This window comes from Miniopterus natalensis, chromosome 20 (assembly GCF_054644295.1).
Source record: "Miniopterus natalensis isolate mMinNat1 chromosome 20, mMinNat1.hap1, whole genome shotgun sequence".
NCBI classification, from domain to species: domain Eukaryota; kingdom Metazoa; phylum Chordata; class Mammalia; order Chiroptera; family Miniopteridae; genus Miniopterus; species Miniopterus natalensis.
This window is the reverse complement of record NC_142100.1, coordinates 16,211,177-16,232,105: the sequence shown is the minus strand read 5'-3', so window position 1 is coordinate 16,232,105 and position 20,929 is coordinate 16,211,177. Positions and strand designations below refer to the sequence as shown.

Here is a 20,929-nt window from a genome sequence, read left to right as displayed (position 1 = left end):
CTGCTTGCTGGGATTCGTAGTCCTTCCTCGGGCATCGGTTCTCCCTTCCCAGAAACCTTTGGTCGTTAAAGCTGAGACACCGCAAGGGGAGGTGGAGGAAGCGCGAGGGCTTCTGGGTGTTGTAGTTCGAAATATTCAATCTGCAAGAAATGCTTGAGGAGTGAAATTGTGTAATAAACCTTACCAAGCAATTTGGGCTGCCTCGATATGAATCTTATGTGACCTTTTTCCCGTGCAAGCCATCAGTTACCTCCGTGATTCAAAACGACGAGCACCGAGACTCAGAGGGACTACATATTCCATGAAGTGTCGCACGTGGAAGGCCTTTGGGGAGCGAGGTCGGCCGCGGCGCAGGCGCGCTGTCACTACTTCTGCAGTGGAGAAACATGGCGGCTCCGACGATAGGTGGGAGGTTGTACTCCCTTCTGTTCCGCAGAACCTCTACCTTTGCCCTTACCATCGCCGTGGGCGCCCTGTTCTTCGAGCGCGCCTTCGATCAAGGCGCGGACGCGATCTACGAGAACATCAACCAGGGGGTGAGGGCCTAGGCCATCCCTGACCTTGGGCCCACCTGAGGGGTGACTGGGAATGGCTTTGCCGTGGGACTCGATAGACCTTTGCGAGGAAGAGGGGTAAACCCTGGGCGTTTTCTGTCTATAGATTGCCATATGTGCTTTCCGCCCGGTGTGAATCCTAAAACGTTAAAACGAGGTCAATAGATCCCACTTTACAGGGGTTCTAAATATTGCGATCTCCCACTTTTCCACTTGCAGAAGCAAAAACTAAAGCCTAGCGAGAGCGAAGGATTTACTAGGGCTGCACCAGCAGGAAGTAAGTGGCAAGTCAGGGCTGGAACCTGGATCCCCTTCTCATGGGGTTTTCAAGGGCAAATTTCAGCTGTCGAACGATCGCGGAAAAGGACGTCTCCTTAGACATTGTGGCTGCCTTTTCAGAGGGCGCTTTGGGTTACCAGGGCTTTCCACGCACGCAGCGTGGTATTAATTACGGTTAAGAGTGGGGGCCGTGAAATCAGACAGTCCTGGATGGAAATACTGGGCCTCGTGTCTTAATAACTGTAACGTTCAGTTGGGCAAGTTTCTTAACATATCTGAGCTTCACTTTTATCTGTGAAACAGAAATGATGATAGTAACAACCTCGGAATTATTGTATTATTTGAGATACAGGCGAGATGCCACAGTGCCTGCTAGGTGGTACCACTCAGAAAATAACATTTGTATACCCAGGTTGCGGGTTCATTCCCTGGTTAGCATGCATGTGGGAGGAAACCGATGGATGTTTCTCTCTCCCTTTCCCTTCCTCTCTCACTAAAAAAAAAAAAAAAAATCAATAAAAATATGCCCTCTGGTGAGGATTAAAAAAAGGAAAAGAAAAGAACATTTGTTACATTCCTCAGGAGAAAGTGGAAGCATAAGGTAGGGAATAACATCTTTTAGAGTCATTGTGTGGCAGGCACTGTGCTAGGTGCTGTGCATGCTTTATATCATTAAATTGTGGCTCATACTAGGGAAGATCTTTTGCAGATAGCCCTGTTCCACCATTCACTCTTGTTTTTAATTATAGCTGCTTGACTGTATAGCCCAGGCAGGCTGTGTTCACTAATGCTGTGTTGCCAGTGGCCAAGGCAACTTTCCCAATGTTTGGGAAAGGCATCTAAGTGTGTTGTCACAACTTCTGTGTTTTTAGGAATGAGAACCCAGCTAATTCCTGACCCAAGAATCATAGGTCCAAGGAAATTAAGAATGGTTCAATGTTAAGTATTTTGGGGCTCTATATTTAGGACCTCTTAAGAAATACCTGGAAGTTGAAGAAATAAGCCGTCTTCCAGGCTCTGTTCTGTAATAATTGTGTGCTTTGGGGCGGATCCCTCAATTTCTGTACGTAAGTTTTCTGTAAAAGTAATATTTCTTTCCATTTCCCATGGTGATGGAGAAAATTGAAGCTTTATTTTTTTTAAATTCTCACTCGAGGGTATGTTTTTATTGATTTTAGAGAGAGAGAGAGAGAAACATCGATGTGAGATAGAAACATTGATTGGTTGCTTCCTGTACACACCCCAATTGGGAATCGAACCCTCGACCTTTGGTTTACGGGATGACACTCCAAACAATTGAGCCACACAAGCCAGGGCTCAAAACATTTTATAAACATTCGGAGTGCACAGCAAGCCCGATGTTGCTTCTGCTTTGCCCACCACAACTGTCAGGATGTGGTAAAAGTTTCTCTCAAGTTTGTTTTAGAGACCAGAGCAGTGGGGGTATAGTTGTAAAATGTGAGAGGCAAAACTAAAAGTGTGTGGCTCTTGTCTTTAAAATGCAGAAGCTGTGGAAACACATCAAGCACAAGTATGAGAACTAGTTCCTCGGAGGCTCCCATCAAGGTCAGATGGACCACGTCCACCCACCAGCTGTTTGCCCAGAGCCAAGGCTTCAGTTGGAGATGATGCTCACGTCACTGTCCATGGACCATCTTTAGCTGTTGTTATGAAATGGCTTCACCTGACAGACTCTTTAACTTCTGCTGTGTTTGAAGTATGTTTAGTCAGAGACATCAGCAAATAAATGTAAACTGTCCTTGAGACCTGCTTCTGCATTGGTGCTTTATTAACTCGACCTGATTGTCACTTGTCAGTTATTTGAGACCACCTCAAAGTCCTCTGCAAACATCAGAAGGGCAGATTCCATTATTTTGGGTTTCCCATTAACTTCCAACAAATTCTGGTTTTCAAAACATGAGCTAGAGTTGGAGATGTTACCTTCAACTTTGTCTTCTAAACTGATAATTCCATTCTTAAACCATGTAGAGGGGAGCTAACTGGCTTGGCCATGGGGAAGCTCTATGGCCTCAGCTGGGGGGAAAAACCCTGGCCTGAGCATGTTGAGCCACCCCAGTCTCCATTCTACCTTTAACTTGCTGAGTGTCTTTGGGTAAGCTGCCATGCATAGCCCATTTTCTGATGATTAAGTTGGGCCAGAACTCTAGGCCTCCTGCTAGAGTTCTGCTCTCTAATGAGTTTGATTTACCATGGTACTCACGGGTTTGAATCCTTACTCCACCAGTTCTAGCTGTGTGAACCAAGGGCAAGGCATTTGATCTTGCTGAGCTTCAGTTTCCTGGTCGGTAAAATGGGGGTAATAGAAGAACCTTCTGTGTGCCGGTTTTTGTATTAAAGGAGTTATTGCAGGTAACACAGTCATAGTTGATGGCACACAGAGGTAACTGCTGGCAGAGATGTTGGGGGATACTTAAGAACTCAGAGAACCAGAAGATTCTTCTGGAAGGCTTTGGAACAAGAGAAATATGAGGAAAAGGAGTTCAAAGAACATATTTTGGTCACCCAGTCAACAAACATAAGGGCGACCACTGTGTGAGGCACTGAGCCAGGTGCTGGGCACGTGGTGGTAAACAGAACATGGGGTTTGAACTATGGGAGCACTAAAGGTCATCACGTGTATGTATATATCACAGACTGGGCCAAGGGTTCTGGGGAAACAGTGCAAGGAGACAATAACCAGGAGTGACAGGGTAGAGGGAAGCCTCAGAAGAGGTAACATTGGTGATAAAGATGAGTCACTTAAGTCAGGAGTTGGAGGCAAAGCAGAGGAAGTAGCAGGTTCGAAGGTGCAAAGTGGAAAAGCACTCGCTGTATTTGAGAAACTGAAAGGCCTGGGTAGCTGTGAGGGGTTGAAGGGGGGAAGTAAACAGGACCAGGTCATTCAGGACCTGATGAATCACAGTGAATAATTTGGATTCTACCAAAATTATAATGAGTTGCTACTGAAAAATTATTAAGCAAGGGAACAAGCTCTGTCTTGTTATAAAAACATTATTCTGGCAGCTCTGGGCGATTAGGGAGGGAGTGATAGAGGGGGTCAGATACTGTGTGGTCTTGTAGGCCATGCTAAAAGAGTTTGAATTTCATTCTAAGAAACGGAAGACTGGAGGGTTTCTGATCAATCGCTTACATTTGTCAACTTCTTAATATGAGCCAGGCATTGTATTAAGTGCTTTGCAATGATGTGTCATTTAATGTAAACACGTAATAATCCAATAATCCATATTATTATTACCGTTGAATAGCTCTAGTGAAGTGTAAAGGGCACTGATTTTAGAAGGTTCAGTGCTGGGTTAGAATTCAAGCACCACTACTCCCTGGCGGTGTGAACTCAAGCGAGTTACTTACCTTCTCTGAGCCAGTTTCCTCATCTGTAAAGTACCCACTGTGAGATTGCACAATGGCAGCTATGATTCTTGTTATTTCTGGGGATGTCATCTTGGAGGGGTGTCAAAGGTAGTAAGGATCACTATATAGTAAATCTTCACCCAGCTGACTGCTTAATTAACCCAGCCAGGGGCTACCCAGGAAGCTTCTGGTCCTCCAGGGCTGCCTGCCAAGGCTCAGAACTTCTCAGCTCTGGGTGGAGTCCAAGTTGTCCTGGCAGCTCAAAGGAAAAAGGAAAGCCCAGCCCTCAGAAAATTCTAGGCTTGTCCCTGGTGACAAAAGGATGCTGCCTATCACAAGCTGGGCTCTGTGGGAAAGACTTTTTAGTGCACAGGAGCTTTATTAGGAAGTGCCCTTGGGTCAGCGAAGGAAGGGAAGGAAGCAGGACTGGCAGAGGGAGAAGTCAGATGCAGACACAGTCTCAGCGGAGGCCTCTGCTGACCCTAGACCTCGGGGAGTTCTGAGAATGGGATGACCTTCCTGAGCTGTCCTGAGCAGGGTGAGAGGGCAGCCCTTACTGCCCCAGAGATCACCACTGAGGCTGCTGCCTAGGAAGGAGGCAGCTGGGCAGGGCAGTTCTTGGCATGGCCAACCCCTGACCGGGCTGAGAGCTGAGGCCGTTGGCTGAGAGCACTTCCAGCATCTCACTCTGCGGGGGATCTGGGCACTGAATCTGAGCATCCACCCCACCCCTCTACATCTTTCTCAGGTCCACAAGAATGGATTTGCAAAACGAAAATAAGTAGATATGCTTTTATTCATTAAACTCTTGAATGGTTTTTATTATTGTAATACCTGGTGTGAGCAAAGAGATGTGGGCCGATCATTCTCAAATCCTGCTGGTGGGAAGGCCAGTTCAACAGTCAAAAAAACTTGACTCAAAGATTCTATTTCTAACATTTACCCTGAGAAAATAATCATGGTTGTGGATGAACATTTAGCCAGGGGGCTGTTCATCATAGTTTAGTAGCACATATGAGAAGCAACCTAAGTGCACAACTACAGGGCACCGGCTGACTGAAGCACAGTACAAGAGGATACTATTAAGCCGTTAAAAATAATGAAGATGAGAAATGGAAAAATGTCCACAAAGTCTTATTAACTGAAAAAAGTGGCGATAACAGCATGTGTCCGTCGTCCCGCTTTTTTGTGGAAAACCAATATGTATAGTCCTTTTTCTAAAATAACGCTAGAAGAAAACTAAAATCCTAATAGTAATTATTTCCAGATGGTAGGATTATGGGGATTTTCTTCTTTATTGTCTGAGCCACATTGAGCATATTACTGCTTTTGGAATAAGGGGGGGAAAGCAATGTAAGTTATTAAAAATAAATAGATTCCATCCTGTAACTAGCCAGCCCTTCCAATTAGGAGGAACAAGGACTGTCCTACAAGTGAGTCTGAAGCCTTCTGAAGAAAGGACAGAAATCAATGAATTTAAACTGTCTTGAGCAATATGCAAAGTTGGAGGGAATGCAAATTCCTCAGGCAAGATGAATGTTATGGCAGCTGCTTGAGTGTTAGCAAAGGACGATCACTCTGTACCAGGGGCAGGCACCGGTCCACAGGAGAGAACACACACACACACACACACACACACACACACACACACACACACACACATAGCTGCCTTCTCTGGACACTCACCCAGGGCCAGGCCTGGGCTGGGTGCCATTAACATGCCCTGTGTCTTTATTCCGAGGTGTCACTAATCTCCACCCCATTTTACAGGTGACAATGAGGCTCGGAGGTTAAGCGTCTTGCCCAGGGTAACACAACTAGTGAGAGTGGAGCAGGACAGCTGGCTTGAGGCTACACTCATATACACTGCTCCAACCGTGTAAAAATCATTTTTCTCTTTTCATTGGGGCTTCAGCCTGATATGATTGGGTTTATACACAGACTGAATGTCAAGGGCAGACTCCAGCCAACATCAAGGACAAGGCAATGATGAAATGCAGAGGAAGTGTTGGCTACGAGCCGCTTTGTTGACAGTCTGCATACAAGGGTGCTGACTGTTTTCCTGTTGCCCTGGCCTGTCCTTAGGACTCCTGCATAGAACCTTTCTAGACTGCTCTGGGCTCTTCCTCTTCACTGCATCCTTGGAAGGCTGCTAGATCAATGCCTCTGCTCAAACATCTTTAATGGCTCCCCACTGCCTGCAAGATCAAGTGCAAATTCCTTAGCCTACATTTAAAAACCAGGCCACTTCTAACTTCATAAACCTTCCAAATAGGGCCATTGCTATGGATCCCTTTGCTCTCCCGTCTTGTGCCTAGGCATGGATTGTGGACACAGAACATGCCTGAATTTGAACGTTAGTTCTGCTGTTCTCCAACCGAGTGACCCTGGGTGAGTTGCCCCCTCTCTGTGAGCCTTGGTTTCCCCATGTGGAAAACAGGATAATGATAAGAATAATTCACAGGGTGGTTGGAAAGATATGTGAGATAATGCTTGTGATGTGCTCAGCACAGGCTTATTAGCTAATGTCTGCAGCGAGTAAATTAACAGGGGCTCCCTGCTCAGTCTTCAGAGGCCAGTGCCTAATTAGCATATTCAATCCACAAAATGCAAACTGAGAGTTTTGGGGTCACTGTACAGCAGAATCATCCAGGTGGCCCCCACCCCACGCCCCTGCTGCTTTAAAACCATGTTCCCCGGCATCCTCCCATCCCTCTGAGGCCCAGTCACTTTCTTGTGATCCCCTTCGTGTCCCTTGACAATCTCATTTCAGCATCTTCAACACTGTTTGAAACCCCAGCAGCCATGTGTCATCCTCAGGCAGCCCTTATCTCTTCCCCACACCTTTCACCGTGTAACGGACGCCTGTCTGCTCTACCTTCCTGATGTCAAGCAGGCTTCTGTCTCCTCCTGTATAGGCCTCCAGCAGAGAGGCCCTTCCTGCCCTAGGACTGCAAGTCCCTGTGACTCCTTATCTCCGTGGCTCACTAAGTTTTCCTAATGAAACACCTTCACGCTGGGCCCTCCAAGGGGCAACCCTTCCTCCTGCCGGCGGACACGGGAGACTGGCAAAGTGGAGATTTGGAAAAAACGTTCTGCTCAGCTTCCTACTCTCCTCTTTTCCCCTGTCCCTCTGTTAGTGGAATCACTTGCTTATACCTCGTATCAACAGGAGTATGGTGCTTAGAGCAAAGAAGGTGATACGCCCTCTTTTCCATTCTTAGTCAACCACATGTGGAGTATTATGGCTTCTGGTTCAAGTGCCCAGCTATAGGGAGGCAGGAAAGCCAAGGGGCTGAAAATAAAAACTTTAGAGACTGGCAAACCCTGGGTTTGAATCCTAACTCAGTCACAAGCAAGTGATTGAACTGCTAAATCACACCTATTATCTGTCTTTGTTTCAAGGATTCAGCGAGGTAATTTCCAGTCCCACAGGCTCAGCAGGGTACCTCCTCTGGGTCCCTAGGGCACCCATCACATACTACTAGGCTGGATTGTGCCTGTCTTTTTCTCTTTCCAGCTCCTGTGCGTCCAGGACATCCTGAGCCAGAGGTTTCTGGAACGATTGCCCAGGAGGAGTCAGGGCAGCTGTGCTGAGGGGGTGAGAGGTGAGGTGCACAGAAAGCTGGCTGGAGCATTTCCAGGCACCCGCCATCCCTCTCTTGGGTCCCTGTGAACAGGGCCCTGTTAGTTCACTAGCCTGGCTCATTCCAACGTTCTGACATCTCCAATTTATAAATAAGACAACTGTAGCTCAGAGAGGTGGGGCCACCTTGCTCAGAGTTCCAGAGCCAGGAAGTGGCTGAGACCAGCTCAACTCTGACCCCAGAACCAAGCCCTGCTCTGAATGACAAAAGCAAAACAGGTCCCTAGCCATTCAGAGGATCCTGATCCCCAAGGAGAAGTTCTGGCCTGGCCACTGCGTGCTGTTCTCAGTTAATACTCTAGGGGAGAAACCAGTGGCTTTCTGTGCAGACCCCTCCTGAGTGGAGAGTCTGGTTTTCCAAATGTGACAGGCTGCACACATCCCCTTCAGCAGGTTCCTGAGCTGGCCCTCATTTGTTGCTCCTCTCCTGTGACAGAGGCCAGCTGGACAGGGGGGCAGGCTCTGCCCATTGGATCTGCCTTGTTGCACCTGGTGAGCCTGTCAGAGGAATAGGGGCAGAAGCTTCACCTTCTTCGAAACAAACCCCATCCAAAGGGGTTTCAACATCACAGTTCCCAGGCTCCCCTAGAGTCAGGGGCCTGGGGGAGATTGTTTCATGGCAGAACTTACCCATGGAGGCAAAAACCTCAGAGTTCAAGCCATCTCAATTCTGTCCTTTTGATGAGAACTATCAGTGAAAACCCATATGAAGGCAGCTCTAAAACTCTTCATGGCCCCGGGACCCCAGAATCCATGCTGGGGAAATGTGCCCCCCAGGAATAATAGGTGATTTGTGCAAAGAGTTTTCTGGCAAGGTGATTAAGAGAGCAGAGGTGGACGCTGCCTTGCATGCTGAGTAGACAGGACTCTGCCCATCAGTTTTCTTCTCTCCCATTTCAACAAGGGTCACTGCTTTTAGAGTGTCCCCCAAGTTGTGCCCCCATCTGACCCTTACAATTAGCCATGCCCATGAGGCAAGACCAGGGGAATAATCGTCCCCACTTCTCACAAGAAAAAACCAAGACCCAGAAAGGCCAAGAGACAGACCCAAGGTTATACAGCCTGTTGAAGTCCAGGGCCCAGATCCCAGCCTCTTGATCCTTAATCTAGTGGTCTTTTCACCACCCAAGACCACTTTTATGAATTAGCAATAAAAAGGATGGGCAGCCTAGCCGGCATGGCTCAGTGGTTGAGCTCCGACCTGGGATCCAGGAGATAGTGGTTCAATCCCCGGTCAGGACACATGCCCGGGTTGCGGGCTCGATCCCCAGTGGGGGGCGTGCAGGAGGCAGCTGGTCAATGACTCTCTCATCATTGGTGTTTCTATCTCTCTCTCCCTCCCCTTTCCTCTCTCTCAAATCAATAAAGATATATTTTTTTTAAAAAAAGGATGGGCATGTGAGGCCTGGGAACGTACATGTGAAAGAACCAGGAGGTGGGAGATAGGGTGGGATTCTGCATGTCAATTCTGCAAGTAAAATTCCTAAATGTACAGGAATAATTGGTATTCATCCCACTGGGAACCCCTTTTCTACTAGGCTCCTCTGTGAAAACCACTTTACGGAGGAGAAAACCATAATTACTGCTTGGGATGACAGAACACTTAAGGGACATGTTAAAGTGCTGAGGGTGGGCTCATGCAGCCAGAAAAAGCATATTCATGTCATAATTTCATATTTGGAAAACTGGAATTAAGTACCTGTTGTTTTTGTAATTCAGACCACAGCAAGTGAAGCTTGGCACAACCTCCACGGCTGGGAAAGACCCACAGGAGCCCGGTGAATTCTTAAGCAGGGAAAGCTCCCCATCCCCAGGGGAGGAAGGGGTATTTGAAATCCCAGGGCCTGAGATTGGAGAGGTGTGGAAGTTTAAATAGGTTAATAAATTCTGGACTAAATGCCCTTTAAGGCTCTCTGAATTCTGCTAGTCTATGTAAAATTCTCTTGATGATTATTGATTGTGGGAAGAGAATTTCCAGTATGATGTGAAGTCAGACTTTCATGCTCATTTTAAGACACCCCTACCCCCTACCACACAAACACAAAAGGCTGGAGATGGTAATCTTTAGACCGATTTGTTAACCTTGGTTCAGGCTGCAGAATTGCAACAGCCTCAGGCCGCAGTCAAGGCCCCTCCCTGCTGCTTCAGCACCTATAGATTAATTAAAAAATTTTTTAAAAAATTAATTAGAGAGAGAGAGAGGGAGAGGTTTGTTATTCCACTGACCTGGGATCCCACCTGCAACCTTGGCATAACTGGGAGATGCTCTAACCAACTGAGCTACCCAGCCAGGGCAGCACCTGTAGATTTAGGATAGACCTGCTGCCCGGCTGCCCCTTGCTCTAAGAGGTGCTATGGGGAGCTTCCCAGGGGCCCTGGCCCCACCCCTCCCCTCACTGGGGACTAGCCTTCCCCCAGGTGGGTCCCCTGGAGCTCCCAGATCCTTCTAGCCATCCCATAAATGTGTTCTGGGTTCTAGCACTCCCTCCTCACTTCTGAGGCCCCTCTTCCTCCTCTTTGATGCCAAGTTCCTTTCAAGACAGGCTCACTCTCTCGCCTTCTCTTCCTCATCTTGTCTTCTTCCAACCTGCTGCCTCCCCCCACTCCGTGGCAAAGCTGGGGCAGGGCCCCAAGGAGCCCCAGTGCCTTAGTCTGGTTGACTTGGCTGCTGTCTGACACTGTGACAGCACCCTCTGCTCTTGACCACTTTCTATTGACCTTGCCTGCTCATTTCATTTATTTACGAGGACTTGGCACAACTGTTGCTAATAATTTTTCCCAAAATGTCTTAACATTCAGATCCCCCTTGGACTATAAATTCCATGAGGGTGGGTGGATACCAGGTCTTTCTCACACATGCCTGTGCAGAGCCTGGCACCTAGCAGATCTTCGTGAATGCGTGGTGAGTGGGTACACTTGTCCTCCCCTCCCCTGGCCCTCCCAGATGGGCTGACCATCCATATCCCAAGCTCTGAAGGCAGGTAGCAAATGGTCAAAGCTGATGCTCTGGACAAATGTCTAGACCATGGCCTGTGGCCCTAACCCTGGCACTCTCCCCCTCTCCTCCCACCTCTTCCACATGCACCCTGGGCCCTTTGACTTTCCCATCCTCTTGGCCCTTCTCAGGTCACAGTGCTCTCTAGGCTTTGCTGTCCCCATCTCAGCTCGAGTGCTCTATCCCCAGCCTTTTCTCCACTTCCCCTGAAGACAGATGGGACACAAAAATAAAGAATTATTCAATGGGCTTAATGGCAGACTAGACACACAAAGGAAAAGATAAATGAATTTGAAGACAGAAAGTAAAAAAAATGAAATAAAGCATCTGAGTGAGATCTGTGAGACAATATCAAATGGTCCAACATACATGCAATTGGAATCTCATCAGCCTGGCCTTATGAAATGGGATTTCCCATCCTCTTGTTCTGCAGCAGTTTTACTTGTATTTTCTTCTTTTTTTTGTAAGAACAGTAATAAGGATATGGGCAAAGAGGAGAGAAATGGAGGGTCGTTTAAGGATTAAGAACATGGGCTCTGGGAGACAATTCTATGACTGAATCCTTCCTTAGTCACTTGCTAGATTGTATGACCTTGGGCAGGTTGTCTACCTTCTCTTAACCTTGATTTTCTCATCTGCACCTGAGAATTAAACAAGATAAGCCAACGAAAGAACCCAGCAGAAACTCCGGCCATGGTGAGTACTAAGTGCTTTTATTCTCATTACAGTTCATTTTGGTCTCATCATCATTTTCATTTATGTGCATTCCCTTCCAGATATGGTCTGTATGCGGAATATTTTTTTAACATTTTCACAGTCATGGTGCAACACCATCATGTATTCTGCTTTCAAATTTTAAAAAACATTATTCTTGGTTTCCCATGTGGCTAGCAAGTCACTGACATCATTTAAAGAGAGGAGGGGTTCCCCAGCACTCCCCTGCATTTTTTTTTTAATCCTCACCCAAGGACATTTTTTTTTCCATTGCTTTTCAGAGTGGAAGGGGGGGAGGGGGGGAGAGAGAGAGAAACATCAATGTGAGAGAGACACATCAATTGGTTGCCTCCTGCACACACCCAAACGAGGGCCGGGGATCCAGCCTGCAACCAAAGTACATGCCCTTGGCCAGAATCGAACCCGGGACCCTTCAATCCATGGGTCAATGCTCTAACCACTGAACCAAACCAGCTAGGGCCCCCCCCCCCTGCATTTTTGGTGGGTTTATTTTTATTTTTGTTTCCCTCCACGTATTACTTACCCCAAGCTCCTGATAACAGGGAGAGGCAGGTTCTTGACAATCATTTACTCTTCCAGACTGCACCTGGCTGTCTAAGGGGGCCACTCAGAAAGGATTTGTATGCAGGCTCTGCCGCTAACTTGCCTTGTGCTCCTGGCTCCCTTTTATAAACAATGACAGGCTCTGTCCAGCCACTCACAGAAGCACTGTTCAAACAAACATACTCACCATCATTGCCACTCATGGACTAGAAACAAAGACAAGTCTTAAGTTCTCTCAGAGGCACAAGGTCTTAAAAGCTTCCTGGGAAATGCCTGTGATAGTCATGTTTTCTGCCAGGGAACAGAGAAGGCACTTGGAAAATTCCTGCTTCAGAATGGTTGTAGGAGTGGCGGGCCCCAGTGAACCAGTGGGCAGGGTTCAGGGCTCCCATCCCAATTCGCTTGTAACTCTTCTGCCATTGCCCATCTTAAACCTTGGGACTCCTCAGAGGATTTAATGGGCACCAAGTATAAACCATTCATCTGGTCCAATGTACCCACTTTGCAGATGAGAAAACTGAGACCCTAAAAGGTAAAGGGGTGTGCCTGCCAGCACCATTCTGGATGACCCCTGAGCTGTTTTCAAAGCATCTCTGAAAGGGTGCCCTCAAGATGAAATGAGAAAGTACATAGATCCTCAAGGGAGACTAGATTTGACTTGGCACAACATGCTGGAAATTTGAAAAATCACTTCTGTCTTAAGTCCTTTAAACCAGGAAGCTAATGTGAGGCCTAAACACCACTCTGGGTGTGGTCAGGAGGTGCAGATGACAAAGTGAAGGTGAGAGGGGCCATATGAACAGTAACAGATACAACATGTAAAGGCCAGGAGCTCCCCTGACCTGCCTCCTTTCACTCCAGGGACAAGAGCTGGGTTTAAGGAGCTCAGTGACAGAAAAAAGAATGGCCTCTGCCCCTGCCCTGGCAAATGCCTGCAGGAAGAAACAGAGTCTTCCTGCTGCCTGTCAGGATGGCTGACCCCTAGCTTGATCTCAGCTAATTGGGCAGCGTGAGAGGAGGACACCACCCCCATATCTGCTCTGCATCTCCAATGCACCAGAACTTGCGTGACACAGAAGAATTGCTATTGATTTTCACTTGTGCTGGCCGACAGAACAAAACCAATTCATCAAGGGCCTGTCTGCCTCGCTGCTTCAGATACTCATCCTAACCACATGTGAATAAATTGTACTAGCAACTAGAGTGATCTGTCAAGGTCCTGCTGGGCAGGGGCCCTGGCTTCCACCAATGGACTGCAGGCCAGGCTGGGCTAGGATCAGCCCAGCAAATGCCCACTGTTGATCCGCCATTGCTCAGCAACATTCTGGGGGCCCAGGAATCGGGATGCCTGGGAGCTGCTGTCACACTAGGAGCCAGTTGGCCATGCCTGGGAGGGAACTCTGAGGAACTAGGCCCAAGTCCCACTCATCCCAATAGGGCTTGGCAGTAACATCCTCACTTGTTTCTTCTGATCTCTGACCCCTCAGTTTTGAAGGATTTGGAGTATATGTGCAACCAGGAGGCATTGAGTTCTGGTACTGGCTCTGCTGCTGGCCCAGTGTCCTCAGGCCAGCTGAGATGAAGATGACACCACCCACAGGGGTCTAGGACCCTATAAAGGCCAGGGGTCAGACTGAGTGTCCACCCCCGTTCTCCCACTTCCTAGCTATGGCCTAGGCAGGCACCTTCAGCTCTCAGTTTCCTCATCTCTACTCTGGGGCTGACAACAGTGCCTACCTCCTCGGGTGGAGGTGGTGAGGACTAAATGAGATAACAGGACTGCAGGCCTCACACCCCGAGTCCTTTCTTCCACAAGCAGGGACTGGAGGTTCAGAGAAGGGAGTGATGTTCTCAGGGACACACAGCAAGGCAGAGCAACATCAGGAGGAGTTGCAATGAGAGGCAAGCATGAGAGGCTGATGAAAGGAACACGGTGACATCCTGCCCTCTTCCTCTCCAGACAGTGGCTGTCACTGAAGAATGGGACACAGGGAAAACGGGTCATGGGCGCATCATGGATGATTGCTTAAAAGGGTCAAACACTTTATTCACAGGCCTTTTTTTGTTTTTGTTTTTGAATATACAGGTTTCCTGCTGTCCAGGGAAAAAGGAAGTGGTGTCTGGTTGCACGAGGTTTGGGGGGCTTGCCCTGGGGCTCTGTCCCCATCCCTTTCGCCTGCTTGCTGGCCCCACAGGTTCCTCTGCTGTGGGATAAGGCACTGTGTGTTCTGCAAGGTGCTCACGGCTGGTGGATGACAAGGCGGCCTTTTCAGAGGCTGCAAAGCTGAGGCTGCTGAGGGGTCAAGTTGAACTTGGGGCCTTGGTGAGGAGGTTCCGGGCTACAGAAACTCAGGTTAGTGGGTTTGGCACCGCTGCCTCCTAGCTGGCCCTGGCGTGGTGGCTTCAGGATGGAATCATGCCTTTATTTCTTTTGCGGTCGGCCATGGTTCTCCGGTTATGATTGGCTCGTGTAGACTTGTTAGCTTCCTTCTTCCTGCGTTCCTGGGTTGTCTCACGGTTCTGCCCGTGGCCCCGGGGGCTGCCGGCCACTGCCGCTGAGCTATCGTGCCGGTACCTAAGGGAGGAACAACCCATCCCCAGGAGAACCCATCAGCCAGAGGAGGCTCTGATAGGAAGAGCCCATAGCCTTCCTCCAAGATCCCTGGGAAAGGACACACAACTTGGGCAAGGGCACCCATGTGCCAACTTGTAGTGAGAGGAGAAATGGAGCCTAGCAGGGGCAGGACTATGAAGGCTATGGGCAGTCCTGTGTGTGGTGATTTCTCTTCTCTGAGCCTTGCCTGCAGCTGGGACCCTGGCTAAGCTATGAGGAAGGACCAGCTAGTGGCTGACTGCAGTCCACACAAGGAGAGGAGGAAGGCTTGGGGATGGGTTCCCTCCCTTCTCCATCTATGCTATAGATAATACTCCTGTTCTATACTTCAAGGCCTTGCTTGGTGGCCTCCAAAGACCAAGTGTGCCCACAGACATGACCTAAGACCTTTTCAGACCATCTCAACTGCTGGGTTTGTCCAGAGCTCTGTGCTCAGGGGGCTGGGAGGGAAGAGAGGTCAGAGTTGCTTGTTTCCTGCTCAACAACCTTCTGGGGCTCTCCACTGCCTTCAAAATACGATCCAAATGCCTTCCCTCTTGGGTGAGGTCTCCTGCACCAAGTGGGCAGTGCCATGGGAGTCCCAGGGTCAGGATGAGGGACTGGGCTTTCACCCCTGGCTTGGCCTTCAGTGGAGGAGGGACCTCAGGCAGGTCCTCACTGGAAAGACTAGGGGGATGAATTAAAGGTGTCTCTGGTTATGTGTTCCCAGCTCCCCTCTCCCTGACCACACCTGCCCTTTCTTGCCTTTCTGCTCTCACATGACAAACTCCTTTGCGCCCTTTCCACCCTTAAAGACCAAGCTCAAGTGCCCTTATCCCTACTATGCCTCTCTCAGCTATAAAGAATGTATGTCAGTCTGTCTGCCTGCCTGCCTGGGCTCTTTTACATTTTATACTCTGCCTGATACCAGCTAGCTCTGGACACATTGGGCTCTTATACTAGGAGATACTTGCAGCATCTGTCAAATAATGGTTTTAAGTGTGGACCCCAGAGCTGGGCCACCTGGACTCAATCTTTGCTCCACTATCTACTAGCTGTGTAACCTTTTGCAGGTTACTTAACATCTCTGGGCCTCAGTTTCCTCATCTGTAAAATGAGGATAATGATAGTAGTGGCTACTTCATAGGCTTGTTGTGAGAGATAAATTAATATATGTAAACCACTTAGGGTTTATATGTGGGCTTGCTGGTTGTTGGCTGGGACTTCCTCAGATGGGTTCCTCACCACCAGAAACAGCTCTTTAAATGCTCACCCCTTCCTGGCGAGAAAGGCCATGCGCCTGGCTTCTGCTTTCTCCCGCAGCACCGCAGGGTCCTGCACAAAGTGGTCAGGCTGTGGAAGGGAGGGGAGAAAAGAATCATGAGTTGTTCCATATCCCTAAGCTGTGGTGAGATTGTGCCTGACTGAATCCTGTTGACACCTCCCTGCCAGGAGTCGGGGGAAGCCACAGCATGGCAGGGAAATGTCCCAGAATGGAACTGGGCTTGCTACAGTTCAAGGTTTCTACTAGAAGCCTTCTCCTCCTCTGTCCCTTCCACCAATTTCCCAAGGGGGAGGCAGCACAAGGGCCTGAGGCTTCCTGGACAGGCATAGTAGGGTGGGTGACCACAGTTGGAACATAACAATGATAAATGGGAGCCGTCAGGGGAAGGCCAGGTTGGCCACGAGAGGTCATGTAGGGCCTTGAAAGCCAAGAGGGCCGCCCCTGGAAGCTGATTTGTCCTCATGCTGGCACTGCAACTACCAACACATTGTGGAAATGCCCACTCTTGAGGACCATTTTCTGTGCCAAGAGTGAAAGCGGCCTGGACTAGTAAGAGTGAAGGGAATAAACTAAGACCACAGACAGGCTTTGGTTTTAAAAGCCTGTTTTAAAAAATACAAACAAAGCAAGTAGAATTAGTAACTTTTGAAAACTGGAAGGTTTTATAAAAATCAGGGCTGTCTCCTTGCCTGGAAGAAGGGAAATCCCTGGAAGTACTGGCCTACATTTGTGCTGAGCTCCTCCCCTCCTCCCAACAGGGTGTGTGTGCTGTCCCCTACGAGGCTCAGTCTCCACCAGGACCTCATGCCTGCCCCTGGACACATCTTAACTTACCCTGCTAGGGGGGGCACCAGGGGTCCCAGGCTGTCACTCCATTCAACCTGAGCAGCACCACATTTTACTGTTTTATACGTTGAGGTTCTAGTTAAGATCTTATTTGAAGAAAACGTTTAGCTGCTTAAAAATAAAATTTTCAAATCCACCAGCCCAGATGACCTCCCAGGGTCCTTGAGCTCTAACACCTCTCTGATTTTAAAAATTGCCATCCTGGGCATGGAAGCAGACAGCTGTCCCGCTCCCGGCTCCCAGGCTCCTTAGGTCTAATGAACCCAGCAGCTCAAAGGCCTCTGGTCCATTCCCTGGGCCCTCACTGGGCAGCTGAGGCCAGTTCTAAGCCAGCAGCTCTCCAAGCAGACATCTGGGCTTGAAGGTGCCCCTCTTCTCCGGGCAGTGATGCTGGGGCTGCCTCGAGGCCAACAGGAAGGGGGACGCGGTGCTCTCAAGTCGCCCTTTAGAAATGCACCCTCGCTTCATCTGCCACCTGCCAAAGAGGTACCTTGGGGGCCTCGTCTTCTGCTTCCTCCTCGTCCTCCTCCTCCTCCTCCTCCTGCCCTTCTCCGGGCACTTTGGTTCTTAGCACTTGAGGGATGGTGAAGGGCCTAAGGGTTTAGAGAGAAAGTAAGATCAAAGACAAGATTAAACTCAGAGAGCCTCAGGGAAGAGGGAGGAGGGAAGAGGGAAGAGGGCTGGGTGAGGGGGGCTGATGGGACAGGCTCAGGAGGCTGGGGGGGAAAAACCACAGTGTTTTCAAGTCAGCTTTGCTCCAGCCCCTGGATTCTTTAGGGTACCAGGGTCTGACATGCGGGCTTAGGGGACATTAAGCTTGGGCTGTGGGGGCTCTCTAGTTCTGTTTTTATCTGTATTGGGTAATCTTCATATGAATCCACCAGGAAAGGTTTTCTGCAATTAATAATAATGTAAAACTACTACAAAAAAACAAATTAATAGGACTCCACTAAGAGTGGGTTGGAGCAACCAGCCAAGGAGTAACTGGGGTTGGAGAGCACTGGACTAGGAGTCAGGAGGCCTGGGTTTAGGCTCTGGTTCTGCCACTGACTTGCTCATGTGATCAGGGCCTTGGCTTCTTCTCTGTATAAACAAGAGGCTATGGGAGAGACCCATGGGCCCGAAAGCCAGTCTGCCCCCGGAATTCCACCCTCCACCTGCCCTATGGCCTCACCTGCGGCTGATGAGCTCATCATCTGAGTCAGCGTCATTGGCGCCCACCTGGTTGCCATCATATGTGTCATCATACTCGTCCTCATAGTCATCACCACGGTAGGACAGGCCCTCACCTGGCTGCACCGGCACCTGCAACGGCAGAAGCGTGGGTCAGAGGGGCCCAGGGGCAGGCTGGTCTCCCCGGCCCAGCATGAGCCCAGTGGCCTGGGGACACCTACCTCCTCCACCACCATGCTGTACTGCTCATAGCGCTGCCTCTGAGCCACCACCTCCCGCTTGTCATTCAGCAGGCTCCTTGTGTTCTCCCTCTTCCTGGCATTGAGAGGAAGCAGTGAAGGAGAGAGCAAATAACCATCAGGCATTGAAGGCTGCATCAAGGGTCCAGAGAGATCACAGGCTCACTTCTTCACCCCTCAGGCCAGCACAAACAGGGACAACCAACATCAAGCACTGGAAGGATGTGAGCAGGTGGGACTCACAGCTGCTGGTGCCCATGTGACTGGGCCCAGCACTTTTGAGGGCATCCCAGGAGCAGCTGTTAGACTATAAAATGTGCCCACCCTTCAACCAGAAAATTCCCCTTCAAGGCATCCACCCTAGAGAAATGCTGGCCATGTGCACCAGGAGGTCTGACTGGGATTTTCTTTTCAGCATTGTTTGTTAACAGTGAAAATGGAAAGCAACTAATGTCCATCACAATGAAATGGCTAAATGACCTGTGCCACATCTGTATTACAGAACGCCACGCAGCAGTTCTCAAGAATGATGTTGATCTATTTGTGCTGATGGAGAAAGAATTCTGACGAGGAAAAAACCCAGCTCCAGAAAAACGCATACAGTATGATCCCATCTGTATAAAAAGCTGAAAGCAAACAAGACCAACCATCTGTTCCTATTGGCTCATATATATCTATATGTGCAAATGCACAGAGAGGGGCTAGTGAGTCCCCCACCACATGACAATGGTGACTCCCAGGAGGGCCCTGGGTTATTTGAATCTTTGAAAACAGACATTTAAGAAAGAGCAAGGCTACATGTGGTTTTCTTACTGAGCTCAGGGGAGCCCCAGGGGACCTTTGGGGTGTGAGGGGTCAGGAGGGATCCTGGCCTCTTCCTCTCACCCCCACTTCAGCAGTGGCCTTCTAATTGGTCTATGTTCAATCTTCCATGTCAGATTGCATAGGGAAAAAATGCCTGAGCCTGGCTGGATGTGGCTCAGCGGTAGAGCATTGACCTATTATCCAGGAGATTGCGGTTCGATTCCTGGTCAGGGCACATGCCTGGGATGCAGGCTTAACCCCCAGTCAGGGGGTGGGCAGGAAGCAGCTGATCAATGACGATTCTCTCATCATTGATGTTTCTGTCTCTCTCTCTCCCTCTCTCTTCCTCTCTCTGAAATCAATAAAGACATATATTTAAAAAAAAAAAGCCTGAAAGTTCCACTTCCCTCATATCACAGTTGGGGTCCAGGAAAGGGGCAGGACTGCTCGGGATCACAATGAGGTGTAGCACAGCCACAGTGGGGACTCAGGCCTCTTGACTCATGGCTTTGCAAATCTACAGAAAAACCTGGCTTGTCAGACCCACAGGCCTGTGGAATGTAGTTTTGAGCCCTGCAGGGGAAAATCAATATGAGATGCTAGGCAAGAAAATCCAGCTTAGCTGTGAAATCAGGTCTCTGGAATGTATCAAGGGGGCGGGGGAAGCGGGGGGGGGGGGGGGGGGGGACACAAAGCCATACAAAGCTTCCATAAAAACCTATTAACTGGCTTTTGATATAAGCAGGGGTAGGCGCCTGAGTCTGTTGGGCTGTCTGCCGGGGAGCCTGGGGCAGGTCAGGACTGTAGCCGCCAACATGGCAGGTTAGGATTGGACTTCTTTCAACAGTTTTTACTAAGGGCCTTACTATGTGCCAGGCAGGGTACAAAGGCTGAGTTGAGGAGAGATTCAGAAAAGAGCAAAATATGGGTCTGACCTTGTGGAACTCACAGTCTAGTGGGGGTGATAGCAGATACCCCCAAATAGCAGACAACACGAAATGTGCTGAATGGAAGCAAACATGCCCTGGAAACTCAGAGAAAGAAGGAATGAACTTTGGCTCAGGGGCATCTGGGGAAGGAGTAATGGAGGTTCTATGGTGGGAGGGTATTTGATCTAGACAAGGGAAAATTTTCCATCCACAGAAATCTTTCACATCACACCAGGGAAGGGGTCCTGTGACTGTGACCTTGGCCCTGACCTGGCTCTCTTTGCCAAGTTGGGGGCTGGAAAGAGGTGGAGAGGAAGTGAAAGGGGTCCAAGCTTGCTAAGTGGTTGGTCCCACTGGTAGAAGCACATCCATTCATTCAACACCCATTTCTTGAGGGCCTACTAGGTGCTGGGATCTGAACCAAGTAGGGGACCAAGGATGAATGAGAGGCGTCACTGTCCTTTCTACTACTGCCATGGCTCCTGGTCCACACTATCCCAGGTTCTGGGAAGTAGGGAGGTTCTTCTGTACTGGTGGTCTCTGGTTGTGTGGCTCCCTGGCAGGGCCAGACAGAGATACCTGGCAAACTCGCCCACCCCTGCCAGGCCCTAGGAGAGGATATAGCTAGGGACAGAGAAGCCTGGCACCATGGGTACCCTGTCTACCCCATCTAGAGAGGTATGGCTTTGGACCTATGACCTCATTCAGAGTCAGGAGGAAAAAAATCAGGGGTGAAACTAGCAGGGAAAAGATCCATCTGGGGGCCAGCACTTCAGTCAAGTCTGAAAACGCAGGCAGCAGTGGCTTGGGAGACTGTGTTTGGAGCAGTTTGCTCCTTGTTTTCCTAAAGAAGGCAGTGAGCCCAGGCAACAAGCAGGCCCCGAGAAGCCCAAGTACCTTTTCCCTCCCCACCTGCTCCAGCCTATTCAAGGCCCACTC

At 49.3% G+C, this 20,929-nt stretch overlaps 2 protein-coding genes across 3 annotated transcripts in view; one reads left to right on the top strand and one right to left on the bottom strand.

Annotated features, from left to right (window-relative positions):
- The first annotated feature begins 358 nt into the window (after nt 1–358).
- UQCR10 (ubiquinol-cytochrome c reductase, complex III subunit X) lies at nt 359–2,597 on the top strand. The gene is made up of 2 exons (XM_016198661.2): nt 359–536; nt 2,339–2,597. The coding sequence occupies exons 1-2, from the start codon at nt 387–389 to the stop codon at nt 2,375–2,377; spliced, it is 189 nt and encodes a 62-aa protein (XP_016054147.1). The 5' UTR covers nt 359–386; the 3' UTR covers nt 2,378–2,597.
- An 11,546-nt stretch (nt 2,598–14,143) lies between these two features.
- ASCC2 (activating signal cointegrator 1 complex subunit 2) overlaps nt 14,144–20,929 on the bottom strand; it is a 37,381-nt gene continuing 30,595 nt past the window's right edge. For both annotated transcript variants that reach the window (XM_016198583.2, XM_016198584.2), the window contains 5 exons: nt 18,240–18,333; nt 18,020–18,150; nt 17,336–17,438; nt 15,988–16,067; nt 14,144–14,696 (listed from right to left, as the gene is read on the bottom strand). In XM_016198583.2, the coding sequence (XP_016054069.2) occupies nt 14,525–14,696; nt 15,988–16,067; nt 17,336–17,438; nt 18,020–18,150; nt 18,240–18,333 (580 nt within the window). In that variant the 3' untranslated portion in view covers nt 14,144–14,524. The remainder of the gene's footprint in view (nt 14,697–15,987; nt 16,068–17,335; nt 17,439–18,019; nt 18,151–18,239; nt 18,334–20,929) is intronic.

What these genes read in the sequence shown, in the direction of transcription:
- UQCR10 (XM_016198661.2), top strand. Translation starts at nt 387, where the DNA reads ATGGCGGCTCCGACGATAGGTGGGAGGTTGTACTCCCTTCTGTTCCGC. An exon ending in ACGAGAACATCAACCAGGGG is followed by an intron (nt 537 to 2,338) that starts GTGAGGGCCTAG and finishes TTTAAAATGCAG; the next exon opens with AAGCTGTGGAAACACATCAA.